A 25,003-nucleotide genomic window follows, 5' to 3' on the forward strand; every position below is an offset into this window, starting at 1 on the left:
ACGCTGCAACCCCAGAGTCGGCCACGACTGGACCTAATGGTCAGGGGTCCCTTTACCTTTACCTGATACAAAATCCATTGAAGTTGAAAAGTGTCCCTGGATTCATTGAAAAAAATCTGGTAACCTTACATTGGAAAGCAGTGCATTCTGTAAGAACTGATGCAAAGATTGCGAGGAACTAATAGAACATTGGGAGAATTTTCTAATAATAATAAAAGAACAGGAAGTAGTAAGGTAAAGGGAGCATTGCAGGGGTACGCATACCCCTAAACGTTTTGTGAATCTAAGTTTGGCCTCATTGCAGGGCAGTATTTCAATATGAGTAGGAAAATGTAAAATGTAAAGGGACCCCTGTCCTGTTAGTAGGAAAATGAGAGTACCCCTAAACATTTTTTAAGAAAAAAAGCACTGGGTATGGCCTATTTTGGATAGCAGTTCTTATGTTGGGGGGGGGGGAGAGTAGAACTGAGTTATCTGTGACGCAATTGGTCAGTTAGTTAAGTATTTCTATTTATTTACTTGATTTTGCGGGGCACCTGCAAAATCCATAAGCCCATGGGCAGCCTCCTCAAATATTTTATGGGGGAGGGGGTCGAATGCCCTATGTCTACATGTCATCTTCATCCCTGTTCCCAGGAGAGCATCCGCCCAAGAGAGACACACGGAGAGAAATAGGCGCCATGGATAGAAACGCCATCGAGGCGCCTCTGGCTCGCTCCTCTTAGGATCTGGGACGAGAGGGATAAGCGCCGCTCGCCCCGGACCCCTGGGGGAGAGGCGCGTGCGCACTGCCGCCCGCCTCTCTTCCCGCCCCCCCCCCTCTCTTCTAGCTACAGAAGCCGCCACAAAGCGCGCAAGGAAGGGGAGCTCGCGTGAGCGCTCAGCGGAGGAGAGCGTAAGCCGCCAGGGGAAGCCGTGCGCTCGCGCCTGGTCGCCCGGAGGCGGGGAGAGAGAGAGACAGGGAAGAGCCCAAGCTAAGAAAGCCGAGCCGAGCAGCGTCTCCCTCACAGGCTTCCCAGAGCCGCGCACGGACAGCAGCAGCGGCGGCGGGTCTCTTCCTCTCCATCCGCCCAGCCGCTTACACTGGAGGCAGCAGCAACACGTTGCTGTGGGCGCCGCTGCCAGCCAACTTGGCGCCGCTACCCGAGGCAACTTTGCGGGCGCCGGTGGGGCGGGAAGCCGCTCTCGTCTCATTGTTCTTCTTCTGATTCTGAAATGCTTCGTTCGGTGGCCGCCGCAGCTCCGCCTCAGCTCCTTCGCCGGCGCAGCCTTTGGGCTTCTCCTCCTTCCGAGGCGCACGGAGCGCCTTGATCGCGCGCGCGCCGGCGACCCGCTCGTGTGTGCCATCCGCTGGGAGCGGCGACGATGGAGCGCTTGGCTCGCTGCTTCCCCCGGGGGATCGCGCCCCGACGGCGGGCCAGCGGCTGAGGGCGATCTCGGGCGGGCGCGAGCAAAACGCCCCCAGGCAACCGTCGCTGGGAAAGGCGGAGCGCCGGGTGGCTTTACGTGAGCGGGTCCAGCAGGACTCTCTGCGCTTGCAGTCTCCATTCGCGATCGGGGTTGATGCAACTTTTGAAGACCTGTCCCGAGAGGCTGCAGGAGGGGGTGGAAAACACACACACACACACACACACACACACACACACCCCTCTCTCTTGGGCAAGGAGATTTCTTTCTTTTATTTTTCTGGGTGAGGTTGGGCTCTTCTCTGTCTCCAAATCGTGGATACGTTTGCTGAGGACATGAGTCGAACTTGAAGCCTGTGCAAACGAAGGGACCGTATGGTTTATTATCCATCATTCTCCGGATCGTTTTTTTCAGGTCAGCTCAGTGCTGTTTTTCTAGACCCTTGTTCTCTTACCATGGCAGTGGTGCCCATCTGAGCGTTGCTGGGACTGGAAAGGAGTCCTGGGTCCAGGTTATGGGTGAAATGGGTGTGACTGGCAGCTCCACCAGCTTGGGCAGTGGGTGTTACTAGAGGAGCACTGGAGGGCACCCAGCTCCTACTCTAAACCATGCAGCTTGTCAAGACGACACCCCTTGTCTTGGCTTGGCTTCTGGGCGCCCTGTCTGCCTTTGCCCATGGAGCATCGCCCCAGGTGCCAGTGAAGGGAGATGGCCTTGATGTTGGCAGAAAGGGCAGGGAGTGTGGATTGTGGTGCCAGGCGGCCACTCCACTGCCCTGGCGAGTGGTGGCACCCAGGACTATGGGGGGCTTCCCTTTAGGGAGTGTTGCTCGGGCTTCCCTGCAGAAAGGGCATTTAGCCAGATCCAAGGCTACAACTAGAGATTTGGGGGACTGGGGTCCCTTGGAGAATTATGATCGTGCCAGGGGCTGGACTGCAGCACAAACTGGCCAACAAAGAACTCACCCGCGGAAAGCCACACATCGTTCCGATGGCCCTTTGGAAGGAGGTGGCGAGAGCCAGCTGAATAAAGACCTTTCTGTAGTCTTGGAGGTTGGGAGATACTCTGATCTCCCTGGGGCACAGGTACAGAAGAAGGAAAGCAGTAGAGACCCAGGAAGCATTCGTTCCAAAAGGCAGGTAAGAAGCAAAAGGGGAGCTGGGCAGCCCCAGGACGGAGGGAGATCAGGAGAAGTCAAGGCTCTCACAGATAGTCTTGTAAGGAACTTCAGTGACTCATTGGACAGCCAGATGACTCCTTCTCCTGGGCCAGAAAATGATTTCCCCCAGGCGCTGCCTTTGAATGGATCCACAGCTGGCTCTTTCAGGAATGGTACATTCCGACCAGCCCGGGTCAAGAACCCTTTCTACCCGCTGACTGAGGAATCATATGGTGCCTACGCAGTCATGTGCCTGTCGATAGTGATCTTTGGCATTGGGATAATGGGCAACATGGCAGTGATGTGCATCGTGTGCCACAACTACTACATGAGAAGCATCTCCAACTCCTTGCTGGCCAACCTAGCCTTCTGGGATTTTCTCATCATTTTTTTCTGCTTGCCTTTGGTAATCTTTCAAGAGCTCACCAAAAAGTGGCTGCTGGACGATTTCTCCTGCAAAATTGTACCGTACATCGAGGTAAGCACAATGAATGCAATAACCTGTAATCTCGTAATGGCTTTCGCGGACTGGAATCACTTGTCCTGTTCCTCTTTGATCTCCCATTTTTGCTGACAGTTAGTTAAGAATTATCCCTCTCCTGGGGTGAGACTTCTTCCAAGAACGTTCTGTTCACTCCCATCAGTTGTTCCTCATAACCTAATGGTTGGATGTTGTCATGATCATTTGGAGACGTGAAATATTTCCGCTTGCTTATTTATTTGACTCAGGTGGTGCTTAGCGGCTTCATAATTCTTCCGCCCACCTTTGACTAGTTCAGTGAGAGTATTTATGTTTCGAGTTGCTGTAGTCCTGTTGACTTCAGTGAGATCAGCACCTTGATTGTAAGCTCATGATGTGAATGTAAGTCGATTGAAGTTGGCTCTGATCCTCTGATCATGTAAGAATTGCTACCTGTACTCGCTTAGGGCATTTAGTAAGCCAAGCTGTGTTTGGAATATGGGATAACAATTTTTGGACTGTGCACCCCCTGCAATTTGATTTCAAAAGCAGATTCGAAGTGGTTTGAATAAACCTTACTTGGAAATATATGTTATATGGCTTTAAGTTGAACTGACTCCCCACATAAATACATTTAGATTGGTATTTAATAGGCTTAAATCCAAATATTCCACTTTAATTGATGGACCGGGCTACCAAAACAAATCACACGGTTAAAGGATGCCAATCCTGCACTCACAATAAAAAGGAACATAGAATCAGGGTACATCTTATTCAAATACATGCATGTATTCACATGTGTGCATCAGCTATATATGAAAGTACTTGATGTTCAAGAAGCCACGCATAGTGTGGGGAGAGAAGTTGCCTATAACTCTTGCTCTTGCCAGATTTACTGCGGAAGATGAAAAATATTTTCATTCTCGAGTTGGAAAGTAATGGATTGAAGGATGTGGCTTGATAGTCAGAAAACCATCAAACTGATGGATGCATTATTAATGTAACTGGTTAGTTCCAAATCCCACACTTCTGTCTTTTTTTCTTTAAATGCCTCAGGTTCCACTTAAATCCTTGCTTCTTGGCAAGAGCACAGATACTCTGCCAGGCCTTCAGCCAGCTGGCCAGAATCCTGCCACCATTCAGGTTGTCTGTTTTATTTATTTACTGGGGTGCGCGCACACACACACCACACACACACTAAAGCTGGCTGATAGTGCTGTAGAGTAATTCTGGCAGGCTATACTACTCTGTGTGAGAGAGAAAGACAATATCCATTTAACTAACAGCAGTGGGGTAAGTAAAGATAAAAAACACACACTTCTCATTATAATTTAAGAAGGAGGTCCTGTTTGTTAAGCATGAAACTATTCATTGAATTGTATTTAAATCTGACTGGCATGGGGATGGAAGAGTGGGTGTGAACTTTTTCTCTTTCTTCCCAATCCTGTTGTACTGGGAGGCGCACTGGCATGAAAATGCATTGCCCAACAACTTGTAACTGTCACAGCTTTGATTTGTGACGTATAAATGCTCTCCTTTAGGGTATAGCCCTAAACTGCATCACTCCTCATACAACACAGCTGTATTGAATAAATGTATCCCTTTTCACTGTGGAACCAGAGCTGTTTATAAAGTTAGATGTCCCAATAACAACTGCCAGTGTTCCTTTACTGTAGGTCTAGTCATTGTCAGGCAATCGTCAATGAAATCCATATCTGGATTTTAACTACGTTTGGTTTTGTTGTGGTTTCTTCATCGTAAGCCAATTCTGGGAGGATCTGTGATCCTGAAAAGCAGTATAGAGATTGTTTAAATAAGTGGCATGAAATTGTAAACCTGCAACGATGTGGGCGAACTCTCCCCTGTTCCTTACAAGGTCAGTGTTTTGCTTTTTATATTTTAAAGGTGCGTTTAGGTTATTAAGATTGTAAGATATGGATGGGGGAACCTGTAGCCCTTCAGATGTTACTGAATTCCAGCTCCCATCAACCCAGCCAGCAAGACCAATGGTGAAGCATGATGGGAGCTGTAGCTGAGCAGTGTCTGGAGAGTTGCAAGTTTTCCATCTCTAAGAAAAGTCCCAATGGATCATGCTGAGGACTCATATCATCCTGTTTCCAACCATGTCCAACCAATTATTTCCAGGAAACCAATGGATATGAAGCCAACTGTGTATGTTGGATGACAAGTACCTTATTTACCTGTCCTGACCCTACTGCCAATAAATATTTATTGGATGATTGACATTACAGAAGAGAGTAAACTATCTTTTCCCATTCACTTCCTCTGTATCATTCTTAATTACAACATATCCCTCTTTGTCCTCTGTTTTTCTAAAGCTGGTTTGGGGGGAAAACCCCATGCTAAAGCAGAACTGGGCTTACTGCGCCCCATTTAGGTATTAGAACAGGCTTCCTCAACCTCGGCCCTCCAGATGTTTTGAGACTACAATTCCCATCATCCCTGACCACTGGTCCTGATAGCTAGGGATCATGGGAGTTGTAGTCCCAAAACAGCTGGAGGGGCAAGGTTGAGGAAGCCTGTATTGGAGTTTCCCCATGAATCTGGTATACTTGGAGCAGTGTTTCTGAGCCACCCGATTTAAGAGACTGTCTGATGTTATAAGTGAATAGAGGCTGGACAAATTGCCAGCTTTGACTCTCTTAAGTAAGCGAGGTTCCCATCCTGCTTTGTGGGAGAGATCAATGTTCATTCAGAGAAAACTCCCATGAATGACCTATGTTCTATAGCCTCCAGAGTGTACAAAGGCAGTAACCTAGCACACTATTGCTCAACCCATGCTCCTGTTGCTGCATGCTCCTGTGCTGGTGAAGCAATTGGGTTATCACTGGCAATTTAACTGTTGAGCCAAGCACTTCTCATCCTGCTGTGTTAAAAGAGTTGTTCTCTGAAGTCCAACCCGTATTTCAGCTTTGAGGTATGATTGCCATTTCTCCCTTCCGGCTAGTTCCCAAGTCATCAGTAATATATGGATATTTTTAGCATGTAGGTAGGCTCAGTCACCTGAATGCTTCCTACCCAAGCATCACTGGTGGCCTTGAAGGAAACAGAAGGCTGGTAGGCACGATCACCTGAACTTTCATCTTATCTATATGCTCAAGAGATCCATTCATTACCAGTATGTCATGGGTGCTGGCTGAAGGGGTGAAGCTTTGTGGTGAGAACCACACTCAAATCTTTATATCAGTCTGCCCGAGTCAGTTCTTATTAAGGAGTAGACTACTAAAATACAGCCATGCAATGTTTTTGAAGGTCTAAACAAAGATTTATGAAGAGTTTAACCAAGCTTGCCCCAACCTCTGCAGTATTCATGCCAAATAAATTATGGATTTCATGTTCGTTTCATGCCACAAAATCATGAAGATTTATTAAGGCCTTGGGCTTCTGGCATGTTTCCAGTATGAATCTCTAGGCTCCACTTGGGACAAGTTGTTAGGAATATTTGGGTGTGGTCTGTTCTGTTGCATTAGTTTCGTCAAGTCTCTGGACCATAAACAAAAGCATTTTGCTGTGAGAGAAGTTCTCTTTAAAGACTTAAAATCCAATTTTATGTTAATTTGCCTTTAGCTAATAAAAAAACCACACACAATGGAAAGCAGCTATTTAATTTCTAGTGTTTTCTCCTGAATTTATTCCCAAACTTTAATTTACTATGGAAACAGTATTATTCATATGCTGCATTTGCATTTTGCATTTGAAATCTCTTTTGTTAGTGGTGTAATGGGAAGTCTGCTTAAAAACCAAACAACTGAAAATTGTATACAGTTTAAATTGTGTATACCAAGTAAAATGACTATGCTGTTTGGAAAATGTATTGTTTGTGTTCTTCAGACAGTTTGCATATATTGTAAATTAGAAAGAGACTGCAAGAAATTGCTTTTCATAGCTGCAGCCTTGATGCATTTTCTATGGAGGTGTGCCCTTGATTTCATTGGGAGTTTTCCTGTGGAATGAAACTTGCAGCCTTAAATAGAACCAGAAAATAACAACAACATGCAACATTTAAGCTGCAATCAATTGCTGTAGAGTAGATCCAGGGAAGAATTCATATTATAGATTGCAAACAGGTACAAATGGTTGTGACATGTTTTCACTCTAAAGGTATTATTCTATTCTGATAGTGTTTGGTAAGGTAGTTATTTACAGGCCACTTCCACTGATAAAGGCCCCTTGGCTCACACTCACACAAACTTAAGTGATCTATAAATGACTCCTTTGGTGAGAGTTTTATTGATGCTGAATACATAACAGTACTTGTTAAGAGACACATCTGCTAGTAGGTGGATCAGATTATGAGCCTGCAAGTTAACCAACCAATTGCACCATAAGCAGGAGTACAGTATTTTACTTAGGGGGCTCTTCACTAATCCAAATTAACAATACTGCATTTTCCCCAGTGCAGCTATTTGTGTTTTAATTACCCATCAGTACAGCTGAGTAGGCGCTAATTATGCAGAAAATTAGTAATGAAAACATGCAAAAAAAGTACAAAATTTTATATATCTTTCTGCGCTATATATTGTTAAAATGTTCTTTGCAATTGCAGGCAACTCCCAGTTTACACAGGGTTTACATTGCAAGGGACCACATTTTTATGGGAAAGCGTGTATATTTGAAACGCCACTGAAAAAGCCTGCGGACACCCCATTCTGCCCTCACCCTGCCCCCTCTGTCTTCCGCCTCTTTTATGACATTTTGGGGTCACTTCCAGGTTTGGTGGGACGCACATATCGGAAGCGCCTAAAACGGTCGCTGCCTGTATTGTTTTCTGAATCTTCATTTTTAAATTTAAAGTATAGACTGCCTTTGCAGTCTATACTTTAAATTTAAAGGAGCGTCTCCACCCCCATCGTTCTACCCGGACACTGAGGTCCAGCACAGAGGGCCTTCTGGCGGTTCCCTCACTGCGAGAAGCCAAGTTACAGGGAACCAGGCAGAGGGCCTTCTCGGTAGTGGCACCCACCCTGTGGAACGCCCTCCCACCAGATGTCAAAGAGAACAACAACTACCAGGCTTTTAGAAGACATCTGAAGGCAGCCCTGTTTCGGGAAGCTTTTAATGTTTGATGTATTATAGTATTTTAATATTCTTTTGGAAGCCGCCCAGAGTGGCTGGGGAAGCCCAGCCAGATGGGCGGGATATAAATAATAAATTATTATTATTATTATTATTATTATTATTATTATTATTATTATTATTGCGAGTTAAGTGTTTTACCTCTGTGTAAAGTACACTCTCGGCTTGGCCACATGGAAATTTTAATTGATAGTAGAAGAAGTAATCAAAAATGTCCTATCTATATTAAACTCTTCCCCCACCTTCCCTTTGATTTTGTAATACAGTGGTACCTCGGGTTACAGATGCTTCAGGTTACAGACGCTTCAGGTTACAGACTCCGCTAACCCAGAAATAGTACCTCGGATTAAGAACTTTGCTTCAGGATGAGAACAGAAATTGTGCAGCGGCAGGCCCCATTAGCTAAAGTGGTATCTCAGGTTAAGAACAGTTTCAGGTTAAGAACAGACCTCCAGAACAAATTAAGTTTTTAACCCGAGGTACCACTGTACATAGGGACGCGCGGGTGGCGCTGTGGGTTAAACTACAAAGCCTAGGACTTACTGATCGGAAGGTCAGCGGTTCAAATCCCCACGATGGGGTGAGCTCCCGTTGCTCGGTCCCTGCTCCTGCCAAACTAGCAGTTCCAAAGCACGTCAAAGTGCAAGTAGATAAATAGGTACCGCTCCAGTGGGAAGGTAAACAGCGTTTCCGTGCTCTGGTTTGCCAGAAGCGGCTTAGTCATGCTGGCCACATGACCCGGAAGCTGTACGCCGGCTCCCTCGGCCAATAAAGCGAGATGAGCGCCGCAACCCCAGAGTCGGTCACAACTGGACCTAATGGTCAGGGGTCCCTTTACCTTTACCACTGTACATTCCTTATTATCTTTTCAGGGCTCCTCAATGTCCCTATGCCACATGAACAAATGCGCATGGTGTACGGTGCATTTTGAGGGATTATTCACATGTTTTTTTGTGTCTGGAGGGTGTGGTCATTCCCTCTGTGATATGCAGAGATATTGAGAACTATGACCTGGGGGACTTGCAGTGGATGGCGGAAGACTCTGAGAAGGCTAAGGGTCAGGCTGCTTCTTTTCATGTGGAGACAGACCAGTATCTTATTGAGAGCCCTGCTGGTCAAACGACACAGGCCTGCTACCTTCCTCTAGCTCAGTGGTGAGTCCCCTTCCGTGCCTGTCTCCCTAGCTGCACAGAAATTTAAGCAAAGGTAAGGCACCTTCGGTTCACTAACCAGCTCTTCCAGAGAGGTGGTGCCTACTACACTCTAGAGGGGGGCACGATCAGCTTGTACATCCCATTGCCCCGTATAAGATAAGGGCTGGAACTGCTTGGATAGGGCCAAATGGATTTGTCAAAGTGGGTTTGGAGGAGAGAATTCTGCAATAAACAGGCCTTTCCTCCACACACCTGGGCTGTCATAAAATGGCCATTTGTTTCACTGGTAAATAACGATAGTTATAAAGGCATGCTTATTCTTGGATCTGAAGCAGCAGCAGCAGCAGCAGCAGCAGCAGCAGTAGTAATAATAATAATAATAATAATAATAATAATAATAATAATAATAATTTATGTATACCCCTTCCCCATCTGGCTGAGCCTCCCCAGCCACTCTGGACGGCTTCCAACAGAACATTAACATACAATAACTTATTAAACATTAAAAGCTTCCTTAAACAGGGCTGCCTTCAGATGTCTGGTAGTTGTTTTTCTCTTTGACATTTGGTGGGAGGGCATTCCACAGGGCGGGTGCCACTACCGAGAAGGACCTCTGCCTGGTTCCTTGTAACTTGGCTTCTCGCAGTGAGGGAACCACCAGAAGGCCCTCGGAGCTGGACCTCAGTGTCCAGGCAGAACGATGGCGGTGCAGACGCTCCTTCAGGTATACTGTACTGAGGCCGTTTAGGTCTTTAAAGGTCAGCACGAACACTTTGAATTGTGCTGAGAAACGTACTGCGAGCCAGTGTAGGTCTTTCAAGACTGGTGTTACATGGTCTCGGCAGCCGCTCCCAGTCACCAGTCTAGCTGCCACATTCTGGATTAGTTGTAGTTTCCAGATCACCTTCAAAGGTAGCCCCACATAGAGCGCGTTGCAGTAGTCCAAGCAGGAGATAACCAGAGCATGCACCACTCTGGCGAGACAGTCCGCAGGCAGATAGGGTCTCAGCCTGTGTACCAGATGGAGCTGGTAGACAGCCGCCCTGGACACAGAATTGACCTGCACCTCCATGGACAGCTGTGAGTCCAGAATGACTCCCAGGCTGTGCACCTGGTCCTTCAGGGGCACAGTTACCCCATTCAGGACCAGGGAGTCCTCCACACCCACCCACCTCCTGTCTCCCAAAAACAGTACTTCTGTCTTGTCAGGATTCAACCTCAATCTGTTAGCCACCATCCATCCTCCAACCGCCTCCAGACAATTCCTTGCAACCAGTTATACAAACAGAAGCAGTGCACTTCTTTAGTCCACGTTTTAACTTAAATTGCTTTGTGTCTCCTACTCATGGCACCTTTGCAGTGTGGGGAGGACTGGAGCATAGATACTCAGTGTTCCACGATACTAAAGTATTTGTTGAAGTGGTTCAAAGCGAATTTGGCAGAGAAAATTGGATTGGGCTTCCAGCACAGGTCGGCAAGTTGTGTGTGTCATAAGATCGATAGGTACACGGCTAATGTAGTTGGCTAATACTACGTCACACATTTTCTTTTCTTAAAAAGCCTGAAGTTCCATTTAAATCCTTGCTTCCTGGCAAGCATTCCAAGTGTTCTGCCAGCCAAGCTTTTGACCAGCTGGTAAGATTTGTTTTTGATCATTCAGATATTAGAAAGGCTTGTGTCTCTCACTGTTCATTTCCCAGTTCCTTAAAAGATGCGAGTGCGGAAAAAGTAACAGTGGAGCTGGCTCTTTGTGATCCACAGATACTTGTATCGGGCTTAAACTCTGAATGTTGAGATTTCAAAACAGAAAGGGATTTGTCTTAGACTTGGCAGAAAACAGAGGTCAGCAATTTTTGGGGAGTAAAAAAGCTACATTTGTTATCTCTGTGCTACAGAATTAGTTCTGCCTGTGCTAGCCTTGGCATTAAGCTCCCTTCTGGGTTTACACAGTAGAGGATGGCAGGATTGCTCTTTAAATTTGAGAAGGAACATCGGAAGCTGTACCTAGGAGTCCAACTTTCTAGCTCAGTGTTATCTCTCTAGGGTTTCAGACGGTGGTCTTTTCCCAGCCTTACCTGGCGATTCTGGGAATTGAACCTGGCACATTCTGACACGCAGAGCAGATCCTGTACCACTGCCTTTCCTGTAGCACAGAAACAGCAAGACAACAGTACCAATAGCATCATGATGCTAGTTTGAAGGAGCTTGTATGCCAACAGCTTGCAAGACCTCAGTACCACTTCTGACGCCAACTTGGCAAGTTGGTCAAAGCATCTACGTGCAGCCAGTCCACCAACAGAATCCCTGGTCTTAGGTGCCCTGTAGATGTCACTCCAGCTGTGTGTAAGCTACGTGCCAATTCTGTGGAAAAGATGGCCCGCCCCAAATAGTTGTATCATACAGACACAGCTGCAAGTTGCAGCACGTCTCTGTTAATGGGAAAGCAGCTCCAACGCTCTTGAATAAGAAGAGTTTGGATTTGATATCCCGCTTTATCACCATCCGAAGGAGTCTCAAAGTGGCTAACATTCTCCTTTTCCTTCCTCCCCCACAACAAACAGTCTGTGAGGTGAGTGGGGCTGAGAGACTTCAGAGAAGTGTGACTGGCCCAAGGTCACCCAGCAGCTGCATGTGGAGGAGTGGAGACGCGAACCCGGTTCCCCAGATTACGTGTCCACTGCTCTTAACCACTACACCACACTGGCTCTTGAGGCCACGTCTAACACAAATGCGATATCGAATGAACTGGGAAGGGGCAATTCCTAGTGCAGACCAGGGGTCCTCAACCCTTCTATCCCTAGGGACAAGTTGAGATGGCTGAAAAATGGTCACAGTCACAGAATACTGGCACAGAGGTAGATTTTGGCATAATTAGTTGGCAGTTACTGACTTCACTTTCTACTGATATCTAATCCACCTTTGGAAATTTACTTTAAAATTTGCCACAACGTTTTCCTTACAGGCAAGGTGTTCCATAGTGCAGCTTTCCTCAGCCTTAACTGCAGACATTTGCCCTGGAGCTAATGTGACTCAGACACTCCATTTTAGTCAGAAGCTGCTGATCCAGAAACTATAAGCAGAGAGAGCTTTTTCTTTTATATTTTCCCTTCCTCACATGCTTCTTACCAATCTCCTGTAATTTCGTCTCCTGTTCTCCTTTCACACTCAGCTTGCACCTTATCCCCACCCTCAAACTGCCAGATTCTTTCATTCCTCCTCCCCGTTCTTTTCACATTCACTTATTCCTCCTCTAGCACCCTTCTTCCCTTATCTCCTTCCTTCCAATTCCCAATGTATTTATCATTCTTGTTGTTGCTAGTAGTATAATAATAAAAATAACAAGGGCCATTTCATCTCACTTGCCAGTTTCCTTCAACACCTCCACCGACTCTTTTCCCTCAGAGGAGGAAGACCTTCCTTTCTGTCCTTCCTCCCTGAATTTCTCTGCCTCCCAGACACCTTCACTCAGCATGCAGGGGGGTTCTGGTGTTGGCATTGGCTTGTCACCATGTAAATATATGGTAAAAAATTAAGAAATGGGTCCCCAAACACATGTTTGTCCTAGGTCTGAAAAGGTTGAAAATAACCAGGTTTAAATCAATTTATTTTGTTTGTGTAAATTACGAACCACTCTGTCTTTTCATAAACTGTCTCCTACTTTCACTTGGCCTATAGTCAGTTCCCAAATAAACCATTGGAACAAATGCTAATTTAAGAGTGGACCAATCTATCTCATTCGTGTGTGTGTGTGTGTGTGTGTGTGTGTGTGTGTGTGCATTCACAGTTTTATTTTGTTGATATTTTGGTGATGTGAACTTTCTTGAAGAACCCAGGCTGCATTCACATGGCAGTTTATTCCATTTTCATGGTGTTTCCCTAACTGTAGGGACTCTAATGGAAGATAAGGCAAGTTTAGTGCTCAATTTTTGCTTCCACAAAAGAATGTTTGCAAATAATATGGGAATGAGTGCTAATCTTGTACTATATTCTGCCAAGGTAACAGCTCTGTAGTTAACAACTGGATGCAAACCGGTCTTTCTTGTTTTTGTAAAAAAATTGGAACTTTGGGGATTCCTAGACCGGGGGTCAGCAACCTTTTTCAACCATGGTCCGGTCCACCATCCCTCAGACCATGTGGTACCCGGACTATATTTTTTGGGGGGAAATGAATGAATTCCTATGCCCCACAAATAACCCTGAGATGCATTTTAAATAAAAGCAAACATTCTACTAATGTAAAAACACCAGGCAGGCCCCACAAATAACCCAGAGATGCATTTAAAAGGACACATTCTACTCATGTAAAAACACACTGATTCCCGGACCGTCTGTGGGCCAGATTGAGAAGGCGATTGGGCCACATCCGGCTCCCGGACCATAGGTTGCTTACCCCTGTCCTAGACCTTTTCTGCCCCATTCCTCTGTCCCTCTAACAAAGGGAGTCAGGGGTGTTCTAAGGAAACATTTCCCTTGCTCTCATCCAGTGCTAGACATTTCAGAATCCTGACTATATTAGGGCAGCTTTGTCTTCAATGGTGATCTTAGGAGTTACAGGCAAGAAAGAATTCCATACAGGACGTTGGGCTGGCAGAGAAGAGAGGGAGCGCCTTCTCTATTCCCAGCCTAGAAATATAGCAGGCTACTGCAGAAGAGAGCAGCGTCTCACTTGCCTCTTCTGCCAGCAGGCTAGTAATTTCTGTGGACTTATTTACAAGGCTGTGTTTGAGGCAGGTGGGTGGAGTCACTACACATAAGGCATTCAAAGGTGCCGGATTCTGTTGCTTTAGCAATACAGTGGTAGCTCGGGTTAAGTACTTAATTCATTCCGGAGGTCTGTTCTTAACCTGAAACTGTTCTTAACCTGAAGCACCACTTTAGGTAATGGGGCCTCCTGCTGCCGCCGCACTGCCGGAGCACGATTTCTGTTCTCATCCTGAAGCAAAGTTCTTAATCCGAGGTATTATTTCTGGGTTAGCAGAGTCTGTAACCTGACGCGTATGTAACCTGAAGCGTATGTAACCCGGTACCACTGTAAAAAGGAATGCAATATAATGAAATGATGACAATTATTAATACAGGGTTTTTTTTAAAAAAAATGCATTTGATAAGACTTTCTGTACTGTCACACAAAACTTTAATAAGGGGCACAGCAATAATAGGTATGAACTTCAGCATTTACATCAGCTCACTGGTATATCATTCGCAACGTGTCTTTTGAAGTGGGTTAAAAAAATTAATCTCATTCTGTCATAAGAACTACTCGGTGAGGTTTTAAGCAATTGTGCAATTTCTGTTTCAGAGCCCAGAGACTGAAACTGAGAGATTCAATCATCTCTGAGTCAATCAACTTGGCCTTGATGTCAGTTGAGCTAATAGTTAAATGTATGGGAATATGCTATTAAGAATTTACTGGTTTTGAAGCCAAGGTTACAAGACTTAATTTTTTCTGTTTTAGTAGCTCCGTGATGTTGTAAAAAAAAACCCCACAACCAACTTATTTGTTAGCTATCTTAGCACTGGCCCATTCTTTTGACCTAAGTTTTACTACCTCAGAATGAGGACATATGTTTTCCCCTTCTCAATTAAACTACACATTTGGTTTGTGTTTGCTAAGCTTTTTCCTCCGACTGTATCCCTGACAGTTTAACTCACCAAATTAATAGATTTGCCTACCAAAAAAAAAAAAAAAACATTTACCGTTCTTCAGCTGTGGCATAATTAAGCGTGTCTCTTATTGCAGGGCTCCATGATTCTCAAGAAGAAATATCAGAATTGCTCAGCTGAGCTAGAGTTTACCAGGTTTTATCCTAAGTGCCTCATATTTCGCAGGGATATTGACTTTTAGCAATCAGATATGCCCATTAAATGCTGAAGGCCAATGTGTGGGATACATTTCTATAATTGCATATAATTACACACTGTCCTTGCGGAACTTTTTATGAGATGTACATAAACAAGAATATTTCAAAATTATGATGGGAATCTGCCTTCCTTTTGAAATGTGCCTGCTATAGAATCTTAATTATCTCAGTAAACATTAAATAAGCAAAAAATTACAGTCAGCTGCCCAGTATTTTAAGGGTGTTCTTTTTTAAAAAATGATGTACTATGTGGATGCTGGGCTAATTCATAATAAAGGCAAGCCTCTGGGGGAGGGGCAGAAGAAAAATCTTTAGCAGTTCCTGTTTGTATTCCTACAAAGCTCCAGTGCATCTTGACAGAGATTTATTTTTAAAAAACAACCTTCGGAAGAGCCACCTTTCAGTATTACAACCTATGAGAAATTTGCATAGAGTAAACCGGGAACAATAAGAGCACATGCAAAAGGTCTAGGCCTGGGTGGTGTATCAGTATATCGCTTGAAACCGAATTGCGAGAGCGGTTTTAGAACTTCTGGTCACGTAATGTATCAAAAATCCCCAGCACGGCGCAGTGCCCACCTGGCAGCCTGCAAAGGTAGCTTGCGTCTCCCAAGCCTAAAAGTTCAGGCTAGCATAGGGTTACCAAACGTCCCCAGTTCCAGGGGACAGTCCCCAGATTTGCAAATCTGTCCCTGGGAAATGTGGCAGTGGCAGCCTCAGCAGCCCGGAGCCAGCCCGGTAGCGCAGTTGGCTCTGGCTGGCTTCAGGAGCTGCTCGCTGCTGTGGTGCCCGCCATTTTTCCTCACCGGAAGTCCCCATATGATGTGTCTTTTGCGCATATTATGTGTCTTGCATGATCTCCTGTTCCCTTCCCCTTTTGTTTTGACTGATAGGGGGAGGCTCGGGAGTGGAGGCCGGCTAGCCGTTGCCCAGTTTTTTTAAAACTCTGTGCATTTATGTTTCACAGGCTGCGAAAGAAGGGCTTCACACCTTTATACCATATGCATGTGTGCTTGGGCCCAGGGTCTTTTGCCTCACCATCCCCACTACTGACTCCCTGTTGCTATTCAGCTTTAAAAAATAATCTGGCAACCATAGGCTAGCAGTGAGGTTCGGGCACTGTGTTTCTATTTACCTACCAGGGACAAATACAAAGAATGCCAACCCGAGAAATCTCCAGAGCGGAGGGCAGGAAGTGGCACACTCACAGACGGAACTGTGGCTCTCGGTAGCTGCCGCTTGCATGCCGAGAGATTGTCGCGACGAGCCATGGCTGGCTGTTTCAGGGAGGCCAGAGGCTCCACAGTGCCCTGCCATGCGGTGCCCCGGCCAATGCACTCTGCCATGATCTCTTAGATGATGCTGGCGTTAGTCTGTCATAGTTCGTATGTTAATTATGCCTGTTGAAGGATAGGGTAGATATTCCTACAGTAGAGAAATAACTGGCTTGCGGGTCAGGCTAGCAGCCATCTTGAAATCTAGTACTGAATATTGTATGCCTTTAAGTGAGGGGTAGCCAAAGTGGAGCCCTCCCGATGTTAGTGGGCTTTGTTGTTGTTTAGTCGTGTCCGACTCTTCGTGACCCCATGGACCAGAGCACGCCAGGCACTCCTGTCTTCCACTGCCTCCCGCAGTTTGGTCAAACTCATGCTGGTAGCTTCAAGAACACTATCCAACCATCTCGTCCTTGTGGTCCCCTTCTTCTTGTGCCCTGTATCTTTCCCAACATCAGGGTCTTTTCCAGGGAGTCTTCTCTTCTCATGAGGTGGCCAAAGTATTGGAGTCTCAGCTTTAGGATCTGTCCTTCCAGTGAGCACTCAGGGCTGATTTCCTTCAGAATGGATAGGTTTGATCTTCTTGCAGTCCATGGGACTCTCAAGAGTCTCCTCCAGCACCATAATTCAAAAGCATCAACTGCCATTATGCCATACTCTCTTGGCCATGCTATGATGATGATGATGATGATCTTACTATGTGTACCCCACCCATCTGGCTGGGTTTCCCCAGCCACTCTGGGCAGCTCCCAACAGAATTAAAAGCACAATAAAAGATCAGACATGAAAAGCTTCCCTAAACAGGGCTGCCTTCCGATGTCTTCTAATAGTCAGATAGTTGTTTATTTCCCTGACATCTGATGGGAGGGCGTTCCACAGGGCGGGCGCCACTACCGAGAAGGCCCTGCGAGTTGAGACTGATGGGAGTTGAAGTCTGGAGCGCATCATATTGGCTGTCTCTGCTCTCTATTAAGGTGCATATTTCAAGTCCTCGTTCATATTTAAACTCACTTTTGTATTTCTCCCTACCCAGGTGGCATCCCTTGGAGTAACTACCTTCACGTTATGTGCCCTCTGCATAGACCGTTTCCGTGCTGCCACGAACGTGCAGATGTATTACGAGATGATTGAAAACTGTACGTCCACAACCGCCAAGCTGGCTGTTATATGGGTCGGGGCTCTGTTGCTGGCTCTCCCTGAGGTGGTTCTGCGCCAATTGACTAAGGAGAACTCGGAAGCCAGTGGGAGCCCTCCTGTGGAAAGGTGCGTGGTGAAGATCTCTCCCCACTTGCCTGACACCATCTACGTTTTAGCCCTCACGTACGACGGCGCGAGGCTCTGGTGGTATTTTGGCTGTTACTTCTGCTTGCCTACGCTCTTTACCATTACTTGCTCTTTGGTTACGGCAAGGAAAATCCGAAAGGTGGAGAAGGCCTGTACGAGGGGAAACAAGCGACAAATTCAGCTGGAAAGCCAGATGAACTGCACAGTCGTGGCTCTGACCATTTTATACGGTTTCTGCATCATTCCTGAAAACATCTGCAATATTGTCACCGCCTACATGTCCACGGGGGTGTCTCAGCAGACTATGGACCTCCTGCACCTTATTAGCCAGTTTCTGTTGTTCTTCAAATCCTGTGTGACTCCGGTTCTCCTTTTCTGTCTTTGTAAACCATTCAGCCGAGCCTTTATGGAGTGTTGCTGTTGCTGCTGTGACGAGTGCATCCAGAAGTCCTCCACTGTGACAAGTGATGATAATGACAATGAATATACAACAGAGCTTGAACTCTCCCCTTTCAGTACTATACGTCGTGAGATGTCCACATTTGCCTCTGTTGGGACTCACTGTTAGCTCACCCTTTTGATCAACACGCAGGTCCAACTTGCAAAAATCTGTCGGGGTTGTTCTGTCGACTTCAGTGGGATCCCGGGTTTTGCGATTTGATTTGATTTCAACATAGTTTATGTTGAGAAACGAGAAGCAAATGGAAGCCCTGTAAGGCCAACTGTAAACTGGTTTGCATATTAACATATTTGCTTTGAGAAATAAGTTTTAGTCACTAAAAACAAAGACGTACTGCCAATGTGGAGTTATAAATCATTTCATATATGGTGCTAGCGCTCTGTGTCTGAAGGGAAGGCAGAAGCCAATCCTATGTATCATTTAATTTAATTTTCTGCTAGATATTATTTTGGCTGCTAAAACAAAAAAACTACATTGAGAATGATCCAGCTTATAGTAGGCGTTTCTGTTGTCCCAGGGAATGGCCCATGAAGCCATCACCTTGGTGAAGCTATGGAGGTCTGATTCTAGTCAGTTCCTGGATGGGTGGCCGTGTGGGAGCCATACTTACGTTGCCTTCAGTTCCATGTTGGAAAAAAGATGGGAAATAAATGAAGGTGAGGAAGAAATAATGCTTGAATCCTAATCACAGTTAACCTAAGAACCTTCACTGAACACAGTGAAGTTGCTTGTGAGTAAATGTGCATATGATTCTGCAGTTGTGCCATCGGTTCCCCTGTAGCAATTAGTGGTCGACAAATACTAATAATCCCATTGATTTCGGTGGGAGAAAATGAAGCATATTCTTAAATCTCCTTCAGGACTTGAAATTGTTTAACATAGGCTGAACCAGGCACCTTGTTTTCCCTATCCCCCCCCCCAAAAAAATAAGTTTTATGGAAAATATATGGTTTGAAGTATTTAAGAATAGTTTGAAGCCCCTTTTATGGGACATTAATTGGTTATTTTACAAATAGTATAAAATACTTGAGTTTCATACTTTGCTGAGCAGCTTTTTAACGGCTCTACCAAATTATTTCCACAATGAGGAAAGCCGTCATTTGTTTCTTTGCATTAACTGCAAAACTGAATGAGTCATAATTGCATAGCACTCTTGGCGATAACTTGTCTTGATAGCAGAAGGCTGATTCTCTCTTCCTATACGAGTAGCAATTGTTTATTTTTATTTTTAAACAGCACTAGTGCAGACTATATTTACAAATGTATGCCTGGCTTCTTGGTGCCTGCCCTTCTTTGGATACCTCTAGTTGCACATTATTGCACTGAATTGGAAGTCAAGAGATATCTGCACAGTGGCTTCCCAATCTTGTATATCTAAAGGAAATAACCTGCGTTATTAAAACGAATCCCATAATTTTTCAATGTACAATGTACAGTCAGAAGATTTGATATTTCTACAATGGGTATTTCCTTTCTAACACATAGATGTAGACTAAGTTATTATGTTCTGTTCAATCCATGGAATTTCCACTCACGTCAGGGTGTATTGCCTGTAATTCCATTATTTTCTTTTTACAGTGTTTTTTTGTTTTTTACACTAAGGGTATGTCCTCAGTCTGTGTGTATAATTCCTGCTGTAAGTGATGGTGCTGTTGTAGGGGGTGAGATGTAAGAATTTGCTACAGAATTAGTGACAATAAATTTGAAGGCTTGCAATGTGTGGTGCATAATTTCCGCCCTTCACTCCCGGTTTTCATTAAAAACATAAATTGAGTCAAATTTCAGAAAATTTGATAGACTGTTTTGCTGGCTGTCTCATGTCTTATGCAAAATCTCTACTAAGCTAGCACCATCTATTTACTACTACAGTGAAGAGAAGTGGAAAAAGTCAGGGTTTTTTTCATTCAGTAACTGGATACAACTTGAGTGGAATACAGGCATTCCACCTGTGGAGGAATAGTGTGGCAGACAGAAAGATTCCCTCTCCACTCTTCTGTGTGCTATTCTGAAAGTTCTTCCAGCCCCTCTAATCCAATTTGGGGGGCATGCGGGGAGGCGAGATCCATTACACAAGACTTCTGATGGGGCTTGTTAGCTGAATTCCACCTTTTATATTTGGGCCATCTTGAAGTGTATATATATATATATATATATATATATATAGAGAGAGAGAGAGAGAGAGAGAGAGAGAGAACTTAATTGAATTTGTGAACAATACACCTATCGTTTCCATGAGATGCATTTAATGTTCACCTGGCAAGGAATGGGGTGGTGGTGTCATTGTCCTTGGTCCTTAAGATTAAAAATGCAAGGTTTTTTTGAACTATTTATGTTCCTGATGCACTTCATTCATAGATTTGTTATTCAATCACTTCCAGGTGTGCTAAAAAATAACTAAAAGGACATGATTTAACAGCAGCAAGGAAGCCAGAATAATGCGACTCAAAGTTAGGCAAAACTAGGACAAAGTTTTACAAAAGATTGCCAGTTTTTTTATTTTCTGCAGCCTCTTAAAGGACAACCAGGCACACAACAATTAAACTGGTGTAACTTTTACACCTTAAATCCATGCCGGAAAAGGCTTTTTTGTGTCACTTCGCCGTTAAGAGCAAAAAAATAAAGGCCACTTATTGTTGAATTCAGTTGGTAGTGGAACAAGATAAAAATGGGTGAGGTTGCACAGTCAGCAAGAGGTACTTGAAGCATAGTATCATGTTTCATGAAGCTTGGGGCTCGGGGAGGTGGTGAATACGGTCAGTCCGACTTTCTTCTGGGCAAGCCAAGTCAGGCCATAGCTAAATGGTAGAGCACCTGCTTTGCATATCTATATCTATAGGTTCAATCAAGGCATCTCCAGGTAGGACTGGAATGCTCACTGTCTGAGAGCCACTTCTTGTCATTGTAGACAACATTGACTCCATATAAAGCAGCATCCTATGTTCCCATGTCATGTCTCTTTAGCAGAGGGATTTCAGGACCACGGACAGCTCTTGGTGGGTCCTGCCAGCTGGAGCTCTGGGTCCTATTGCAACTAACAGAGGAACGTTGCCTCTGCAGACATCTGAAGCTATCTGAAATATTCTGTAGGCTTTTGGAAGCCTGTTCTGTAACTGGCCCTATCTTTCTGAGGGAGGTGCTGGCTCTGTTTACTAAAGGGTACAGTGGTACCTCAGGTTAAGAACTTAATTCGTTCTGGAGGTCTGTTCTTAACCTGAAACTGTTCTTAACTTGAGGTGCCACTTTAGCTAATGGGCGCCTCCCACTGCCACCGTGCCATTAGAGCACGATTTCTGTTCTCTTTATATATATATATATACATTTTTATTAATTTTTAACATACTAATTATCATTCATACAACAAAATTTCTCATCTTATATTTTTTGGACTTCCGTCAACACCTCTGATGATTTTCCATTCTTATCATTTATTATGCATTTCTTAATTTCATATTACCTTTAATTATCTTTAACTAAAAATTCTCATTATCTTTTTTGCAATATTTCAAATAATTCATCTTACAAAACTTCTTGCAAACCTACTAGCGTAATCTGTTCATCACAATTACTTTTCAAATAGCCCATAAATTTACTCCAGTCTTCTGAGAATCTCTGGTCCCTCGGGTTTCGAATTCTTCCTGCAAGTTTATCTAATTCTGTATAGTCCATCATTTTCATCCTCCATTCTTCTTTTGTTGGTAATTCTTCTTGCTTCCAATTTTGTGCCAATAATATTCTTGCTGCCGTCATTGCAAGCACGATTTCTGTTCTCATCCTGAAGCAAAGCTTCAGGTAGTACCCGAGGTACTATTTCTGGGTTAGCAGAGTCTGCAACCTGAAGCGTCTGTAACCTGAGTTTCCACTGTATTTGCCTATATCCATTGGCTTCTGTGAGGTTATATATAGGGTTGGAGATGCTCTTTGGGACCCATATTATGAGTCCAAGGCTAGAACCATATCCTCTGGCAGATAGGGGATGGGAGAAAGTACAGAAGGTTCCCCCCTCAGTGGAGCAGCCTATACCTCAACCTCTGAATCTCTATGGGTATTAGAGGCCCCTAGCATTGGGGGCTATGGTATGTAGAAGCCATCGTACAGTAGTACATATAGCTATAAACACTTCACCTAGTACATATAGCTATAAACACTTCACCAAGTACATATAGCTACTGTATAAACACTTCACCCAGGAGAGATATCTTTAGGGCAGGTCTGTACTTAGATGAAACATATATGTCACACACCATTTCTTATTTCCTGTTGTCCTTTATGAAGTTCAATGATGCTTTTACTTTAAGTCCTATATGTCCTGGGATTGTTTAGGTCCCCCAGTGCTATTTGAATCACATTTTGGAAAGAATTCTTTAAGAAGGAGAAGGAGAACCTGTCACCTTTTCCTAATCATAATCCTACTATTGTCCGCTGATGTTGTTAGAATTATTATTATTATTTTAATATGGGTGGGATATATTATCCCCACTACAGTCTGTGAGAATTGGTTGTTTCTAAGGTGTGTTAGCACTTAATATGTGTGATTACCTGGTTTAGTCCATAAAATTATTTTACCCCAAATTAAATTTGGTTACTTTTTAAGCTTGATAATGAGACAACAGTTTCAACAAGTGAGAAGGTAAATTACCAAACTGCTGTGAACTGTTAATACTAATGTTTCCTCAGCTAAAAATATTTGTGTTGGGAGTCTATGCACGGCTTGTTTTTCTTGCCTCCTTGAGCACCTTTGATTTGTTCTGGGTGAAAAGATTTTCTATTACCCCCCCCCCCCCCCTTAACGCATGATGCTTTTTAAAAAAATGAAACGAGAAACCTTCCCACTTTTGCACACTCCATTAATTAGAAAGTGCACAAAGCTAAGAACTTCTGCTCATTACCCAATTTAGTTACAAGTACATCAGTAGCCAAATTGTTTCCACCTTAGTAAACAGGGAAAGTTTAAAACAGCTGAATATTGCTGAACCAAGCTGTCCCTTAATTCAGCGAGGGCTGTCCATCCAGGAGGGGAAATGAATGGCAGATGCTGCAGATGGATATCACAAGTTGCTTGGAATGTGTTGTTGTTGTTGTTTAGTCGTTTAGTCGTATCCGATTCTTCGTGACCCCATGGACCAGAGCACGCCAGGCACTCCTGTCTTCCACTGCCTACCGCAGTTTGGTCAGACTCATGTTAGTACCTTCAAGAACACTGTCCAACCATCTCATCCTCTGTCATCCCCTTCTCCTTGTGCCCTCCATCTTTCCCACCATCAGGGTCTTTTCCAGGGAATCTTCTCTTCTCATGACGTAGCCAAAGTATTGGAGTCTCAGCTTCAGGATCTGTCCTTCCAGTGAGCACTCAGGGCTGATTTCCTTCAGAATGGATAGGTTTGATCTTCTTGCAGTCCATGGGACTCTCAAGAGTCTCCATCAGCACCATAATTCAAAAGCATCAATTCTTTGGTGATCAGCCTTCTTTATGGTCCAGCTTTCACTTCCATACATCACTACTTGGAAAACCATAGCTTTTACTATACGGACCTTTGTTGGCAAGGTGATGTCTCTTCAGCCTTACTCAGAGCTGTCAAAGTGGGGCTCTCTAGATGTTGGATCATAACTCCTATCATCCCTGACAATTGGCCATGCTGGCTGGAGCTGAGGAGACTTGCAATCCGACAACATCTGGAATGATATTGGCTACTATTGTCCTAGATAGTTGAGGACTCAAGACTGCTTTGTGTAACCTCAGATTGGCAAAAAGCAACAACAACCCAGGACAGCTTTAAACTTTTGAATGTGGGAAGAGAGCTGATTTAGGATTTTGGCATACAGTGGTACCTCAGGTTAAGAACTTAATTTGTTCTGGAGATCCGTTCTTAACCTGAAACTGTTCTTAACCTGAGATACCACTTTAACTAATGGAGCCTCCCGCTGCTGCTGTACCGGAACAGAATACTTTCAAAAACCGAAGTTCCACTGTAAAATGGCCTAGGTATTTCTTAATTTCACAGTGGAACCTCGGTTTTTGAAAGTATTCTGTTCCAGAAGACCGTTTGACAATGGGTGGTCGGCAAAATCCATTGAAAAAATGGAAAAATATGCAGCAGAAGGCATTCGACTTACTAGGTGTGTTCGAAAATGGAAGCAATTCTGGGGTTTTGACGTTCAGGTTCTGAATCGTTCAGCTTCCGAGACGCTTGAAAACTGTATCAGCAAAGAATACAAAACAAACAAACAAAAAACCCATGAGGGGGGGAGAGCAAGGCAGTCAGGAGAAGATTGGGGTGGAAATGCAATAAACAAATAACACTTTGGTTGGTCCTTGGAAGAAGAAGAAAAAAGTCTTTGAAAGAAACATATAAATAATTACAAATAATTGCTTCCTTGGTGATTACTGGTAACAAAGTAGTTAACAATGCTAGCATTTAATTCTGGTACCACTGACATTTATAGATGAATGAGTGTAATTCATGACTCTTTCAGTCCTATTGTTCCGCTTTTCCAGGCTCAAGGCAACATTATGAACGGCGCAGAGCCTTGAGAATTGAATTTTTGCAGGGAGAAGGGGGAACTTTTTCCTCCCTGGGGAAACTTTCTATGTAAAATATGCGGGTTTTTATCAATATCATCAGTTCATTTTAATCCTGTGGCCACTTAATTTGTTTAGGAAATCTGCTCTCTGTTAAAACTAACCCAGAGCGGTTACACTGCTGTTTTTTCACTGGGCAAAGTGACCCCCAAGTTGTGTCGTGTTTCTGGATCCTATCCATACTGTACTACAAAGCTTAAAGTCAGCAAACTCAGTCAGACAGAAACCACATTTAATCCCTTTGATCACAGCTATTAAAGATGACTCTTT

The 25,003-nt window shown here is 44.3% G+C and overlaps 1 protein-coding gene across 1 annotated transcript; it reads left to right on the top strand.

Moving 5' to 3' along the window:
• The first annotated feature begins 832 nt into the window (after window positions 1-832).
• Window positions 833-19,872, top strand: GPR37 (G protein-coupled receptor 37). Its single transcript, XM_083463562.1, has 2 exons — window positions 833-3,044; window positions 17,446-19,872. The coding sequence occupies exons 1-2, from the start codon at window positions 2,016-2,018 to the stop codon at window positions 18,262-18,264; spliced, it is 1,848 nt and encodes a 615-aa protein (XP_083319688.1). The 5' UTR covers window positions 833-2,015; the 3' UTR covers window positions 18,265-19,872.
• Window positions 19,873-25,003: the final 5,131 nt, after the last annotated feature.

The sequence above is a fragment of the Podarcis liolepis genome (assembly GCF_965112155.1).
Source record: "Podarcis liolepis genome assembly, chromosome: 10".
In the NCBI taxonomy this organism is placed as follows: Eukaryota; Metazoa; Chordata; class Lepidosauria; order Squamata; family Lacertidae; genus Podarcis; species Podarcis liolepis.

What these genes read in the sequence shown, in the direction of transcription:
- GPR37 (XM_083463562.1), top strand. Translation starts at nt 2,016, where the DNA reads ATGCAGCTTGTCAAGACGACACCCCTTGTCTTGGCTTGGCTTCTGGGC. An exon ending in AAATTGTACCGTACATCGAG is followed by an intron (nt 3,045 to 17,445) that starts GTAAGCACAATG and finishes CTCCCTACCCAG; the next exon opens with GTGGCATCCCTTGGAGTAAC.